The following is a 17,460-nucleotide window of genomic DNA, read 5'->3' on the forward strand; positions in this document are numbered from 1 at the left end:
AATATTTATTTGTCAAATAAATGCCCATGACCTCTAGATCCCTGTCACAGAAGTTCAAAATAAGGTAGCTAATAATCCTTTTCAGGGCATTTATATAGCTTAGTGAATAGAGTGTCCAGCCTGTACTCAGGAAGATTCTTCCTGAGTCATTCAAATCTGGTCTCAGACACTTATTAGCTGTGTGATCCTGGGCAAGTCAACTTATCCCTTTTGGCCTTAATTCCTCACCTGTAAAATGAGCTAAACAAGTAAACAAAAAACCACTCCAATGTCTTTGCCAAGAAGACTGCTTTAAATGGACTCAGTAGGAGTCAGACATGACTGAAAAACACTGAAAAACAGCAATACTTTTTATGCCATAGGCTTACAAGATAAAGAAAAAGAAAGGAATAAATTATTTCAGGCCTGATGTTGAAATACAAAATTTATTTCAATACGTATAAAAACCAAGACTCGTTTTTGAGTTAATTTTAAGACAATAACTAAAGAATATCCACCCTTTATTCGCTAAATGAGTTAACTCACTTTTATTTTTAGATGTCTAAACTAAGATTTAAATTAGAGAAGTGTTAGTTTGATATGTAACACTAGTATAGGTAGTAATGAATTCATTGAAGTTATATATATATAAAATTGCAACAATGGCAAGATAAGAGTTCTATCAGAGAGTCACAATTTTGGGAAATTCCTGGCATATCTGTAGATCAAGGCACTATAGGAAGTCTATAATTGGGCACTATTTTCTCAGAGGATAATATAAGAACTAAAGGTATTCAGCAGTTTCTTCAATTATGTTTTATAACTTTCATGCATGACTTCACCACACAGACCTAACCTACCTTTCTGGCCTCATTTTGTCCAAACTACCCTTTCTGCTGCTGCTCTTTTCAATCACTTTATTACTTTAGACAGGGACAAGAATCAGTCAGAAGTAAATTCCTCAATGGGAAGAGGCCAAATCCAACATCAAGGAGGAGGAGTCGTCAGAAAGTAAGAGATAAGGGAATATAGGGAATAAATACCAAAACCACTGAAGATATCATGAGAAAGAAAATCTAGTTAAATAAATAAAGCAAAAAGAGATGAATCAGTAGGAAATATACTAAAAGTAAAAGGTAAGAGGAATAACAAGATCTCTAAAAGATTATAATTTTATCCAAATAGCTAATAGAACACAGGAAATTGAACCAGTACCTCATAAAACAAATAACCCTATGGATTCCCAAAAGGCAAGATATTTCAGAATGTTTCAGGAAGTTAGATTATTCAAAGAAGAATTTATAATAGGAAAAAAGGTCATATATGACCTATACAACAGAAATAATTGGCCAAACACAAAAACTTGAATCTAAAAAGCAATCTCTTCCAAACTGTAAAAGAAATTCTTACTAAAAATCAGCATTTAATAGTACTTTACTCCAGTTACCTCTACACATTTTGCTTACTTTATTTTAATGCCACTCTGAAATCTTAAATACTTTTAAATTTATTTTACCTAAAAATGCTAATTATTTTAAAACATTTAAAATTATGTATTTGATTGATAAAAATAATTTATATATTTACATTTTCATCTTTTAGAAAATTTCTTACCTTGGAAATAAAGTCTTCACAGCAAAGTTAAAACAAATGCAAAACCTTATTAGTTTCTGCCTTCCTATATTACCAGTTTTGAATTGAGAAAGCAGCTACCTCAGAGGAAGACCAGTATTGCTTAGAGAAGTAAAGCTCTGAAGCTAGAAAAAGCAGAAAGTATTTCTTCCTTGTTCTTTGTCAAGAATAGTTGATTAAATCCTTTTGTTTCATTTTGTTTTGTTTTGTTTTGAATTAAAAAAAATAAGAGCAAATATACAAAAGAGGCCATAATTACTCATCTTTTTTTAAAATATCTCCACTTTTATTTCTGAAAATTAGAAATTAAGTAGAGGAAAGGATATAGAATAAAATCAGGACAAATAGCTGATTGTATTGTGATATTTTTGGAATCCTCACAGAAAAACTTAAATGTTTTCTGATGAGAACAAACACATTCTCCCCAAACCAAGATCCCACTAAGTTTTGTCATTCTTTGGTATAACATATTTAAATGACTATTATTAAAATATAGGACTAGACCTTGGTAAAAATCTGTCTTCTGTGCTCTTCCCACCTTCTGCTCATTTTCCCTCTAATCTTATTTATCTTCAATTCAAATACCATGTGCCTACTGCATCCAACTGGAGACCTTTCCTAGCCCTGCAAGGTAGTATTAGTACTTTCCCTTCTAAAATTCCTTGTATTTATTTTGCTGTACAAATCTATAAAACCTAATGATATTCTGTCTCCTCCATTAGAATATTAGATGCTTGTAGATAGAGACTGATTTTGCTTTTTTTCCTTATAGCTCCGCACTTTAACACATTGCCTAGCACTGACAATACATATGTATTAAGTGCTTCGTGATTACTTAGTAAATGATTAATGGATTATACTTAAGGCTACATCTAGGGAAGTATGCCTTTCAGTAAACACATATTTATTAAGCACCTCATTGCATGCCAGACATTGGGGTACAAGTACAAAGAATGAAAAATTCCTACTTGCAAAGGGCTTACATTCTCGTGGGAGAGAACAAAAGGGACAAGAAAAAATTGATACAAACCATCAAAAATTAGTAAATACAAATTAGTAACCTATCTTTTCATACTCCCCAAATGAAAAGGATGTTCTGATCTAGCTCCTGGATTTTAAAGATAATAACAATTATTATTATTACTATCATTAAAGTAAATAGTAGCAGCTCACATTCATGTAGCACCTACTATGTACCATGCATTGTACTGAGCACTTGACAATTATCTCATTTGATCCTCACAACACCCCTTTGAGGTTGGTCCTATAATTGCCATCCACATTTTAGAAATGAAGAGAAAGGCAAACAGAAGCTAAGCAACTTGCTTAGATTGACATGGTTATTAAGTGCCCAAGCCCTGATGTGAACTCAGGCTTTCCTGACTCCAGGCTTAATATACTAACCACTGCACCATCTAGCTACGTTTAAAATATTTTGTCTTCAGAAATATTTGCATTTTTAGCTGCATTCACTTATCCTTAATCAAGTAATTTCAATAGTCTATAGCAAATCTATAGGAAGGGAGATATTTAGGTCATGGAAACTTTCATTATTGCTCTGAAAGCACACCTTATGCAGACATCTGTTCTGTTCACATGATTTTGGTCCGAATGAAATAACTAATGAGACTTACAGAACAATAGCAAATAGACTAATGGCTAGAGTTCTGGATCCAAACACTAAATTCTGACTTTGGCAGTTTCTAGCTCTGTGATCTTTGGAAAGTCTTTTTACTTCTATAAGTCTCAGTGTCCTCATTTGTAAAAGGAAAGGGTTGACTTAAGTTCCTTTTTAAATTTCCAGCTATAAATCTATGGTCCTACACGTACAAAGTCTATAATTTCAAATCATACTTATTGGAGGAGGGAATTCATCTTATCTTATAGCTGAGAATCTTTTTCTTCTTTTAAATTTCATGTAACTTACTTGCCAGTTAGCTCTTTTGAAATTTCCTATATTGATCTAGCATGTTTTTGGAGCCGTTCTTTATGGTAGGTTTGATTAAATTCTTGAATATTTTGTCATTTTACATATTGTTAGTGTTCTCCAACATCTACTTTTTCAAAGGCAAGTTATCCATTGTGCCATCTAAGTTATGGTTCTAATTATTATATCCATTGATTGATCTGGTATGCATAGTAGCAAAAAGAATATTACAGAGAATGCTGAAATGCTTATAGCCAATAATATCTATTGGCCAAATATGAGATTGCTAAAGCCAAAATTTGACTGAATTTCACAGTGTTAGAGAATCCCATGAGATCCAGGCTATGGTCAGGCAGCATCAAGAATTCCTATAGATGTCATTTAAATAAAAAAGCAGTGCTTATAAGTTCTGTATTGGCAAAGAGGTAAATGCATCCCTGCCTGATACATTAATTCCTAAGAGAACAGGCACAGCATAAATTTCAAAAAGCTGTACTCTTAAGAAGACTTTATAATTTTGTATTACATAGCAGAAGCTGTGGTACACCTTTGAATTGAACTCCCTCAAACAGTCATGAACAATATATCTAATCACCTGGGGTACCAAGAAAAATAGGACATTAAGCTCCCCCGAAGTGAATTTTGCAATAGCCAGATGATTCATATCTTCTTTATATTAATGCATATTATTCTTCTATATGAACATTTAACTAAAAGAAATCTTCAATGCTATTTCTTATGTTACTTCCCAGTCAAATGACAATCAATATCATTTCTTTTACAGAAGAGGAATTAGTTTGAGAATTGTAGGAGACCTCAGAGACCATCTAGTCCAACCAAAGCATGAATCACTTCTACAACAGTAGAACCAACAAGTCCTTATCCAGCCTCTATTTAAATAGCTCTAGTGAAGTAGAACATATTTCCCAAGGCAGTTCCCTCCATATTTGGATGCAACTAATTAAGAAACTCTCCTATATATCAAGCCTCAGTAATCTCCTTCATTGAGACTTCCCCTCATTACTCCTAGTTTGACCCTCAGAGGTCAAGCAAAATAAGTCTAATACATGATAATAATAATAGCTATCATTTTAAAGTACCTTCTCTGTGCCAGTAAATGTGCTAAGCACTTCACAAATATTTCACTTGATCCTAACAACCTCTGAGGTAAGTGGTATTATCCCCATTTTGAAAATGAGGAAACTGAGGCAAACAAAGTTAAATAACTTGCCCATGGTCACATTTTTAAAGCTGCTAAGTATCTGAAGCTGGAGCTAAATTCTAGTCTCCCTGATTTCAGGTCCAATACTCTTTCCATATGAAAGATCTTCAAATACAGCAGCCACCTTGAACACCAAAATATTTTCTTCTCAATGATAAATTTGGCCAATTTCTTCAACAAACTTCATATGGAATGATCTTGAGAGCCTTTACCAAACTCTGAAAGCTATCTGGATTATAAATGGTCTGTCTTAAATGAGTACTCATAATTGAACAAAATACCCCAGCTACTTTCTAATAACCATGAAAGAGTACAAAACTTCCTTATTCCTACGTGCTATGTATCTCTTTAATCCATTCTGAAACCATATTAATTTTCTTGGTTGCCATTTCATGCTGAATTTGTAATCCATTAAAACTCCCAAATATTTTAAATATAAACTATTATTGAGATACCCCTTTTATACAGTATTTATGAAGCTTATTTTTTAAAACCAAAGTATAGGACTTCACATTTATCCCTATTAGTTTTCATCCATTAGATTCATTCCATTCTTCTAGCTGGCCAATAGTGGTTTGGTTCCTGTCATCTGATATCATGGATAGCCTTCTGAACTTTCTGTCATCTGAAAAGGTGATAAACATTCTACCTTTACATTTATCCAGCACATTAAAAGTAAAAGTTAAAGTTAAAAGTAAAAGGATGAAGAGCAAAACCTTCCTAGAGACTTTCACCAAATTTACATTTCATGTCCTCAAAATTGGAAATAATTTATAGACTTTAAGTATCTACTATGCCAGACATTATGTTAAGCACAAGATATACACAAAATATATATAAAAGCAAAGACACATATGAGACAATCCCTCACCCCCCTCAAGAAGTTTCTAATTCTGAAAAGATAAGGCATGTTCACCAACAAATAAATATAGAACCTAGTATAGGCAAAAGAAATATTAAATGATATAGATTATTGTAAGCTTTCAAAACTGGGCCAATGACTACCCTTTACATTATCCATTCAACCAACTTTGAATTCATATAACTATACTATCAACTAACCATATCTAGCCATTGTGAATACAAAGACAGCTTGAGAGTCTTTATCTAATATTTTGTTGATGTCTAGATATACTGTTTTTACATCATTTCTGATTTACACATTCAGAAGTATAATTAGTCTGATTTGACTTGTTCTTAATAATTCCATACTAGCTCTTATGGACTACCCCTTCTGTAACTATTCATAAACCATTCCTTTAATAATGCCTCATAGAGGGAACCAGCTCAGTGGATTGAGAACCAGGCCTAGAGATAGGGATGCTGGGTACAAATATGGCTTCAGACACTTCCTAGCTGTGTGACTGTGAACAAATTACTTAATTCTCTTTGTCTAATTCTTATTGCTCTTCTACCTTAGAAGCAATACAAAATATTGATTCTAAGATTACAGATAAGGTTTTTTAATAACAATAATACCTTATAGAATTTTTCTTACTTAAATTCACAGATAAAATGTTTCTTTGATGCTTTCTACATGTCTAGCATTTTGCTACATGCTAAGCATTCAAATAAAAGCCAAAAAAAATACCACCTACTGAAGGATACTTACATACTGAAGGAAGAATATATAGGAAGGAGCCTAGAAGAAGAAGGAAGAGTGTTAGTGGAAGAATATGACCTGCACTGGTGCTAACTGTAAAAGTCCAAAGGATCAGAAGAAGATCAGAGAAATGAGCAAGAATATACTGGCTACTTCCTTAAATGGTGGTCTGGCAGGATTTCACCAAGCAGAAAGGGGAACTTAGAGGGAAACTATCCACAGAGTGAAGAGGATGGTGAGGTAGAGGTGAGAAAATCCAAGGTCAGGAGCAGGGCAGGAAGAAAAGTTTATATATGTAACTTCCTTCCCTTTTTGGAAAATGGGATTTGTTTTTGGCCTTTTCTAGTCATCTGGAACACCTCCATTCCCCACAGATTTTCCAAGATGGCTGACAATGACTCAACAATCCTATTTGCCAGGACTCTTTTCATAAATTTCTTAGATTTCTCTATTAGTCATTTTGTTCTCTTCCTCAGAGTTCACAGATCAATCTGCTTGATAGAGAAAACAAAAGCAAAACTCACCTCAGGTAGTTTTGCCACTCTATATTATGTTCATTTATCTTTGTTTTATCAGCCCTGAGCATCAAAAACATCCTTTACTTTTATGATCATCTCAATTTCCATTGTTGCTAAGTAAGCGGTTCAATTTTGCTAACTCCTCCACTGACTACAGAGATTTGCACATTAAGTAGGTCCTTAATTAATGTTGGTTGAATAAAATTGAATTTAAATTCTTGGAGATAATGCCTTTGTCACAAATACCTGAGAATTTTCTATGGTGAGGCACCATTGCCATTCATTGTCAGTTAACATTTTGGATAAGTTGAGGGATAAGTTGAGTGTTTCCTTCTTCCAAATTCATAATTTAATAAAATATGTATTTTTAGGTAAGAGAAAACAGCTTTCTAAAACTGGAGGATTTCATACTGTTTATTGGTATTTTCCCTCTCTTTTCTCCACTTAATAAGTGCCTTGGGTTTTTAAATATCGCCATGTTTCCATAATAAAATCCCTGATGGAAACAAAAGTAAATCCATGTTTTCTTCTGCTGTGATGAAGTACTTTTGACTTCCAAAAAGATTTGTTATTGCTTAACCAAGTATTTCTGTTTATAGAAATAGGGCACACAAAAAATAGTGTTAAGGAATATTCTCTTACTTTCGTTTGTTACTTAGTGATACTTTTCCTAAAATCTGAGTCTTCAGAAAATTTTTGAAATATATAAACTTAGCTGAAAAGAGAAAAAGAAATGAAAGTCTTCCTCAAAAAGGAATTAGGTTATCACCTTCTTAAATACAGTCATTAAATAATACACATTTTATCCTATCATTTAAAAAATGTATTAACTAAAGAGGAGCTTCAAGATAATGTTCTTGCCCATTATAATTGAACAATGTTTTAACAACTGTAAAGTCTGATACCGTTAGTCAATTAATTTAACATAAAAATTCCAAATTTTTAAAAAGTACTTTTTAGGTACTCTTATTTTTTAGCTAATCGGGAACTGTGAGCTGTGGAGGATATAGTCATTGTTGCTCTTAGGGAATGCACAGGTTAAATGTACAAAAACCAACAGGTTTGAAAGATTTAAAGTCTTTTTGAAGCCAAGTTCAGTAAAAATAAATGTTAGAAGTATTGACTACCAAAAAAAAGAAGTATTGACTACAAAATTTCTAACACATTTGGTTGAATTCTTTATTTGCTACCCAGTTTCTTTTCATTAAGAAGACTCAACCATTAGTCTCTAATCACAAAAGGTATACTTAATATATATAATTCTAAAAGCATATTATTTGACACTTACATCCTAGAATAAGCTATGAAATGTCCAAAAAATTCTTTAAGAGTAAAAAAAAAAGAGTGGTTTGGGATCAGAGATGGGGAACATAAAGAAATTTACTATGCTATGAATTATTGGAAGTATTTTTAGTGGTGTTTATTCTTCTATTAAGCTTCCATTTATAAATACCTTATTATCATTTGTTAAATTATATGACACTTTATAGAATGCTTGATGACTTTAATTCATGCATTAAATATGCACATATATTTTAACAATATTTGCATCTTATAATACTCTTTGTAACAACTTGTCATAGTATCACTGGTTAACCATTTGAATGGTTTCATTTAGTAATTCAAAAACTAAATAAAGTATTTCTAAATTACATCTTAATTAAAATTGTCATGGCTATTGCAAAATTCTCCATTGTTGAGAGTGATCAGTATTTAATTGTGTGCATTTACATTTTTATTGATATTTTTGTGCCTCATGCTCTCTCTCTAAATAACTAGAATTTTTATCACTTAAAAACTACATCCAAATATCAAGGTTCCTATTGCAATAATTTTAACTTATACTTCTTAGAGCTCATATGTTTCTTCCTGATCTATAAAGAAATTTAGTATTTCAGTGATGCCATGGACATTCTTTATGAATTATTGTTGGGTAGTGTGATGTTATGCAAAAAATCCTGAATTAAAATATAGAATCTAAGAATTAAGTGGACTTTAAAGGCCTTCTAGTCAGATCTCTTTTTTGAAATGTTACTTCTAATCTTTTCTTGAAGTCAATAGATCTGAGTTCTAGTCTCAATTTTACTGCTCCCTAACTATATGGAATCTCAGATAAGTCACCTACTATGAGTACGTACTACTACACACCAGCTACTGTGAGAAACACTAAAAATATGACAAATATAAGTAAGACAGCCGTTGCTCTCAAGACCCTTATAGTTTAATGGTATAAAAATTAAAATTAACCTTTATAATAAAAATGTTATATGTTAGGAGATTTATTAATGATCATTAGAAATAAAGTAATAAAAGGGATACAAAATAAAATCCATGGCTAATTAGCCAGCTTAAAACCCCCGCACTTACCACCACCATGCTTGCAACATCAAGCCAAAGAGAGAGAAAGGAGGGTCGCGGGCTGCTCACTCAATTTATTCCCTGTCTACAGGAAGGTATGTAATGACCAGAAGTCAGTGGGCTCCCGGGAAATGTAGTTCTTTTTTAGGATAACATTTCCAATTATACATTTCCCCCTGATGATAAATTTTGGGGTTGGAGGGCTAGTCTCCCCAATTTGATCATTTAACATAATCAACTTTTAAATTTCAGTAATTTGGGGACAAAAGGGAAAAGAACAAAACCAATGATTGCTAGGGTCGTTGGCAAAAAGCCAGTTAGGGAGCAATCCCCTTTGGCATAAGAGTATACACACAAAAACAAATGCATTCAACCCCACACAGTCCAAAGCACCACATCCCAAAGTTCACTCTAGATCTTCTGGTGCAGCATGTTGTCTGGGTAGGTATAGTCATGATGCCTTCTCCAAACAGTTCACTTTCTGGATTCAGAGAGTATAGCATGTTTCTTATCCTAAAATTACTCTCAAAAAGAATTTAAACTTTCCATTTTAGAATTATATGTTGAGTTCTCTTAGAGTTCGCGAGGGGGCTGGGGGTAGGGGGCAAAAAGCCATGACAGGAAAAACTTGGCTTAACAAAATTTATCTAGGCTATCTTAAAAAAATTGAGAATCTTTTTGTGGTTGCCATCAGTGTAAAAATTAAAATTAATCTTTATAATAAAAATATAATATTTTAGTAGATTTATTAACTATCATTAGAAATAAAGGAATAAAAGGGATACAAAATAAAAAACACATGCCCATGGCTAATTGGGCAGTTCAAAACCCCCGTGCTTAGCAACCACCATTCTTGGTACATCAAGCCAAAGAGAGAAAAAGTAGGACTGCCCACTCAATGTACTTCCTGTCTATAGGAAGTACATAATGACAGGAAGTCAGTGGGCTCCTAGGAAATGTAGTTCTTTTTTAGGGTAACAAATTTTCAATTATATAGAAGAGAACAACACATAAAAAGAAGCTAAAAATGGAAGGAGGATGGCACACAAAAGGAAGAATGATGTAAGAGATTGTTCAGAAACAAAATATGGTCCTGGGGGGCAGCTGGGTAGCTCAGTGAATTGAGAGCCAGGCCTAGAGATGGGAGATCCTAAGTTCAAATTTGACCTCAGACACTTTCCATCTGTGTGACCCTGGTCAAGTCACAACCCCCATTGCCTAGCCCTTACCACTCTTCTGCCTTGGAATCAATACATAGTATTGATTCCAAGGCAGAAGGTAAGGATTTTTTTTTTTAATGGTCCTTGACTGAGGCGAAATAAATCAGAAAAAAATTTCACCAAGTGTTTCCAGGAGTAGAGGCCAAGGTTCTGGTATGGAAGAGTTAAAAGATGATGACCAAAATAGAGTCACTATGCCTTGGACATGGGTAGGAAATGTTGAGTTTATTATGTCTACACGAAAATCAAAATCTGTATTACCCTAATAAAACTTCTGTATTATTATTGAGGACACAATTATCCTCTTTAGTCACCCAGGTTCACAATCAGCCTCATCCTCAACTTCTCACCCAGGTATCATATCCATTCAGTTGCCAAATCTTTTTGGTTCTACCTCCTTGATTATACATTCTTTTACACATTCACCAGCCTAGATCAATTACTCCTCATATCTTGCCTGAACTTTTGTAATAGGTTTCTAGTGAGTCCTTCTGCTTCCTCTCTCCCGAATCAAATACACCCTCCACACATTGCCAAAGTGATTTTCCTATAGAATAGGTCTGACCTACATATCACTCTCCGTTCAATAAATTCTGTTAGGTCTCTATTATAAGATCAAAGATAAAAGCCTTTGGCATTTAAAGCTCTCAACCTGCCCTATTCTTATTACAAATTTCAACCATTCCATTCTAATTACTCATAACTTTCCACTACACACTCGATAAGATCCTCCCTATACAGGCCACCTTTCTGTTCATACATGATGCTTTATCACCAATCTTCATGCCTTTTCCACTGAATGTCCCCTATGTCTAGAACACTCTCACTCCTCACCTCTGCTTTCCTGGCTTTCTTCAATATTCAGCTCACATGCCTCCTATAGGAGACCATTCTTTGTCGCATATTTGCTGCAAATCCATATATGATATGTATATGTATACACACATATATAAATGCATGTGTACACATATACATACATAAGCATCACTCCTAAACTAGGTTATAATCACTTCAAGAACCGAGACTATTTTTGCATTTTTTTAAATTCAAACATTTGGTATAGTACTTAATAAATAATTATCAAGAGACTTAAAGATGATCAATGTATAAAGTAGTTATTAATTCTGAGTTTCATTTTTATTCTAACTTTATTCCTTAGAATGAACCAGGCACCTAACAAACAAATGTACAGTAGTTACTAAAATAGGAATATGTAATGAAATACTTTCATCCTGCACTAAATTATCACAATTTCAGACAACATATAAATAAATGACATTAGCAATAGGAAAGTCCAGCTATGTGACTATATTAGACTCTTGAAAAGCTAGATCATTTTCTCAAAAGTTAAGTATGATTCATTAGAAATAGTACAGAGGTTGATTTAGTGGCTTTGTCATTATATAGTCTATATTTTACATCTATATTGGATTCACTATTAAAATAGTTCTTCCTAGTAGTTATCATATCTTTAGTCCATGGCTTAAGATATTTAATTTTATTAGTATGGCATTTTTCCTTTCAATGAAATACTCCTTTAGCCAAGAAAAAAAACTTTTAATATATATTATGTGTAAAGTATTATGCTAAGTGCTATAAGATAATTTGTTTCTGTTTATTCTTACTCAGCACAGTGCAGTATTATACTAAAGACAATTACATGTGAGGAAAAACCAAGATGAAAACACCTTTGTATTTTTTAAACAATGAAACCAAATTCTTACTAATAATTTAAATGTGTTGACTGAACACACATAACTTTACTTCCCTTTAAAAATAATTTGTTCCCTTTTTTAAAAAAGGAATTCTGAATTGGACATGAAATTCTAATGCCCACTTAAAGTGACAGGTAACAAAACTCTAGCAGAAGTGCTTTGGCATTTTTAATACTTGGACTAATAAAATATATTCTACTTATGAACCAGACTTTTTTAGCATTGTGGGTCACACTGAATGCCAGAATTAATTATTTAAAAATTCTTTACAGGTGCATATTTCTCCTATATAGGTCTTAAGGGTACTTCAAGGCCATGTATTTTCACCCACATGTCCTCCTATTTGAAAATTCTAAAATACTCTGATACATCTGGAGTGGGTATGCCTCTCCCAAAAGGTTAGGAGAATTTCTTCATTAATTCATGATCTGAAGATTGTGAGTACAGCATTTATTTCCTCTACTGGTACTTATCACAATCTAGCTATGTCTTGCCATTTCGTGCAGTTCTAGTCATAAGAAGTAGTTTAGTATCAGGAGGACAGGGATGGGAATGAAGTCAGGGAGGCCTAGAGGCAAATCCTGCCTCTAATAATAATATTACTATACTAGATGTAGGACTTGTTGGACTCAAAAGTCATTAAATCTGCCTCTCAGTTTCTTTTTTTGTAAAAAGGGAGATTGTACTTCCTACACTGTCTCCTTCACTAAGTTGTCAGACTCCAATGTGATAATGTATACAAAATGATTTATAGACTTTAAAGCATAAAAATGTCTACTGTTAAATTGTCATAAAGGAACTGTTTAACACATTCGAGGTATACATTCCTCTGTGACTCTTTATTATTTCAGAGCTCCCAGTGTATCAATGGAGCTATTACCTCATTCATTCCTCATTCTTACTTTAGGACCTTTCAAAACTCCTCTTCAGGGCAGAGGATATGAATTTTCTCTTTCTTTCTTTTTTGAATAATACTTCTCATTACCAATAAAAGAATTGTTACTATTCTTTTGCAGCCCACTTACCCCTAAGGTATGTTTTTCCATTGTCCTTTGGATCACTATTTTGGGAGGATAGATCTGTGACTAAAAATCTTGTTGTGATGAGTCTTTTTTGCTTATTTGATTCTTATACTTTAAAAATTAAGAAATATATTGTTTTTAACTAAATATATTTCAAAAATAGTGATTTTAAAAAAGAAATGATACCTCAAAATATACATAGTCTGGCAAAAAACATACATTCATAATCAATAACATTAACCACCTACTAGATGCTAAAACTAGATGCTCTGTGCTAAGTACTGGGGATACAAAAAGAGTCAAAAGACATTTCCACCCCTCAAGGAGTTCACAATCTAAAAGGATGTACAACATGATAAATCATTAACAGAATGCGAGAGGTGGAGGGGGGGAAGAAAATGATCTTTGTTTCCAATGAATAATGTTTGGAAATGACAAAATAAAATAATGTTTTAAAAAATCATTAACAGAGGGAAGGCACCTAAATGTAGAGAAATAGAAGAGAAATTAGAAAAGGATTCCTGTAGAACGTGGGATTTTCATTGGGACTTGAAGGAAATCAGGGAAGCTAGGAGATGGAGAAGAAGATGAAGAACATTCCAGACTGGGAGGAGGGGGGGATAGTAGACAAAATGCCCAAAGTCAAGATGGAGTACCTCATTCAAGGATAGCGATGTGTCCAGTATCACTGTATCAAAGAGTACCTAATGGGGAATGAGGTGTAAAGATATTGGAAAGGTAGAGGGAGGGGTTATATTTTTAAATATGTGTAAGCCAGAAAATTGTTTGTCATCCTGAAGGTGATAGGAAGCCTCTGGAATTTATTGACTAGCAGAGGGAAGCCTTTATACTTGGGCATTAGGAAAATCATTTTAGCAAATGAACTGAAGTATGAAGAAACTTGCAGACCTTCCAGCTAGAAGGTCATTGCAATAATCTACACATGAGGTGATCTCCACCAGGAAGGATGCAATATCAGAGGAAAGGCGTATTCAGAATATGTTGCAACAGTTACATCAATAAGCCTTGGCTAAGAGAGTGGTGAACAGAGGATGGCATCTGGTTGTGAATGTGGGGTACTGACAATGGTAGTGTCCTGAACAATAATGGGGAAGAAGTTTTAGGGAAAAGGAGAAAGGTAGACTAGGCAAAGCACAGACCATTTATGAGTGAAATGGGGCCAGTTAAGAATTCCAGGGCAAGATCTCTGGCTCTGGAGGACCAATGAAAGGATTTTTTTTCTCTCTCAATCAGCTAGAAGTCCCCTCTATAACAGAGATCACAAACCTACCTAGGATTTAATAGATGAAGTATAAATTTGTCAGAAGCCTTCTCTAAGCTCGCACTACTGATAAGTGGTAGAGGCAGAATTTGAACTTTAGTCCTTCTAACTCCAAGTCTAGCACTCTGTTTACAGTGGCATACCCTTGCCACCTCTCAAGTATGTAGACAGAGAGAGAACTGACTCTACCTGCCAAGTAACAAATCAAAAGTATCCCATGGGGAAGCTGGAGTATTGTAAAGGAGAGTAATGAGAAAAGGTCTGGAGAGTTCTCTGCTATATGTAAAATCATGCTATGTTGAACTCAAAGAATAGTCAGATCTGTTTTCTTTGTTTGGGTCAAAGACATATTAATAAATATTAAACTATATTTGTATCCATTTTGTTTACTTTGTTTCTCTGTTCAGCTTGTGACTCATTCTCTGATATTCTTCCTACTCCTGGCACTCTTTCTCAAAGTGTTCTTTGTGCTCCATCTGATAAGCATATGCTTTCTGTCTTCTTTTCAAATGTAAAACTACCTTCTATGCCATTCATTGTAACTTCTCAAAACAAAAGCTGATTGCCTTCACAGTCACAGCTCTGGGATTTAAATCTTTGCTATTTAGTGATTTACACTTTTGATATAGAGACATGTTGTGGTGACTGGAAGGAAACCATGGCATGTCAAATTTGGCTAAAGAAGAGTAATAAGAAGTTAGTGGGCAGAAAGAAGGCTACAACTCATTCAGTTTTGCCCCAGAAAGCAAGAATAGAGCAATGGGTAGAAGCTGTAGAGAATCAGATTCGGTTTCATATTGTGGAAAACTTTATTAGTTGTTCAAAGATGAAATGGACTCCTCAAGAGATAGTGAATCTCCCTCAGTCACAGCTGAGGCATCTGGTGACACCATGGCACACCTAGTCCTGGACCAGTCAAGAAGAGCTATGTTGAAATCAAGTCTTGGATACAAACTAGCTGTGAGAACCTGGGCAAATTACTTAGTATCTGTAATAGCATCTACCTTGAAAAGTTTTTTTGAGAATCAAAGTAATTTTTTTTAAAGCATTTCGCCGAGCTATAATAGACACTATAAAAATACATATTCCATTCTCCCCAGCCCACTACTAATCACTGGAGATTGTTATTTATATAAAAGGATTCTAGTTTATATATATATTGGAGGAGAGTGAATTATGTTATTATTCTATGGGATTCTGCTCTGTGGACAGAATCATAATAGATATCAGAGAGTAATATAAGACTGTTGTTGTACTTTCAATATGAGTAAAATAAGGACATTCTGTGTCCAAGGGAAAATAAAAGGATCACTTTATCATAAATAACTATTTTTCCATATACCTTTGATTCTGTTCATAGTCTATAACACATAAAGTAAATACTTTGTAGAATTATCAACATGATATGCTTCTTTATGAAGCTTTTTTTTCTCATTTAGAAAATGGTTGTGTATTATTAGAGTAACTGTAGCTTGATGAAATTTAATGTACCAGATAAACTGGATTAAGAATTAGTAATAAGTGAAGGGAGGTGAGGCTAAATACTTTTCTGTTTTTTGTTCATTCTTACCAGCCAAGAATACAGGGCAGTAAAATTTAAACTCATATACATGGGAAAGCAGTTAAGTCCTGAGAAATAGTGTGGTATATTTAGAGAAAAGTGGCCTTGAGTCAGGAAAACCTGAGTTCAAGTTCTAATATATACTCACTCTGTGACTTTTAGGCAAGTTACTTAACCTCTTAGCATCCCAAGCAACTCATGACCATATTTTTTTTTAGTAGTTGTAGATCTATTTTAGTAGAGGGCATTTTTATAAGGACTTTTTTACATTAATTGAAGTCTTAGTTTTGGTTGGGTTTGTATGTTTGTTTTAAATAGCCACTGCCTTTGTATTTTGAGAATGAGATTAAAATAACATTATTTCCTATTGTCCTTTTAAGGAGCATTTTACAAATATTACTACATATCAAGCAAGGCATTGTGTCCAAATTGTCAGTAGTAGAGATAGTTTAGGGATTTTGCTTAAATTTAGAACTGTCTTTTAAACCCCCTAATGAAACGTTAGAAGAATCCCACAGTCCTCATATTTTAAAAATTCTTATAACATGCCTTCATTTGCTGTTTTTTTTTCTTTCCTTTAGCAAATTTGTTTTCTTCTGTGTGGGTGGATTTTCCCCTTTTGGATTCAGGAAATGCCTTGTTCAATGACCACAGAAGATGCTAATACTGGGAATTCTTAGAACAGCAAGTATCTTACTTCAACCACAGGAAGCATGTTGTGTCTGCCATTTATTCTCTAAGGTTAGCTGAGACAAAGCACTGATCAGCAGCTGTGAAAAATTTATAGCACCACTAATTGTGACTGACAGCCTAATTAAGTAGGAGGGGGGAGGATAGTGGAAAAAAAACAGTATCAAGGATTTGGCTAACCTAGAGTTTCCAGAATTGTGGCCTCTTATTTTATCCCACTAAAACAGTTTGCCTATTGCCACTTTTAGTTATAGACAGCACATTATCTGTTGGAATGGCATAACAATTATTATCAAAATGACACTGAAGCTCTTTTATTACTGGACATTGATTTTTGTGGTTGAGACCACATTTTGTCTAACTTTCAATAAACAGGCTCACATTTTATTTAGTTTTAATAGAAATGATTGCATGTGTGAAATTTTTTTTTTTTGCTGAGCCATCTCTATTTTAATCTAGACAGTTTTTTTTTAACTTCATTCAATAACAATAGTAGGAATCTTCTTAGATAAATCTAGGCTTTCTCTTGTATTTTAAATTCTGATATTTAACTGTACTATACAAATCTCTAAGTTGGGCATTTGTTGAATACTTAGGGAATACTCAGTTTAAAATTTAAAAAAATTTAAGAGCATTTTGAAAGGATCAACTCTATACTTATAGTTAACCATAGTTTTTGCCCTTTTTTCTTTCATGTTTCATTATGACATCACAAATAATAGAGCATCTCA

General features: G+C 33.5%; 1 protein-coding gene across 19 annotated transcripts in view; it reads left to right on the forward strand.

Moving 5' to 3' along the window:
* Positions 1-17,460, forward strand: part of FOXP2 (forkhead box P2) — a 694,699-nt gene that overhangs the window by 579,110 nt on the left and 98,129 nt on the right. For 3 of the 19 annotated variants that reach the window (XM_007504169.2, XM_007504170.2, XM_056799576.1), the window contains one exon: positions 16,621-16,780. The exons of the other annotated variants lie outside the window; for them this stretch is intronic. In XM_007504169.2, coding sequence (XP_007504231.1) covers positions 16,697-16,780 — 84 coding nt within the window. In that variant the 5' untranslated portion in view covers positions 16,621-16,696. The remainder of the gene's footprint in view (positions 1-16,620; positions 16,781-17,460) is intronic. 19 annotated transcript variants of the gene reach the window in all.

Source organism: Monodelphis domestica, chromosome 5 (genome assembly GCF_027887165.1).
Source record: "Monodelphis domestica isolate mMonDom1 chromosome 5, mMonDom1.pri, whole genome shotgun sequence".
Lineage (NCBI taxonomy): Eukaryota > Metazoa > Chordata > Mammalia > Didelphimorphia > Didelphidae > Monodelphis > Monodelphis domestica.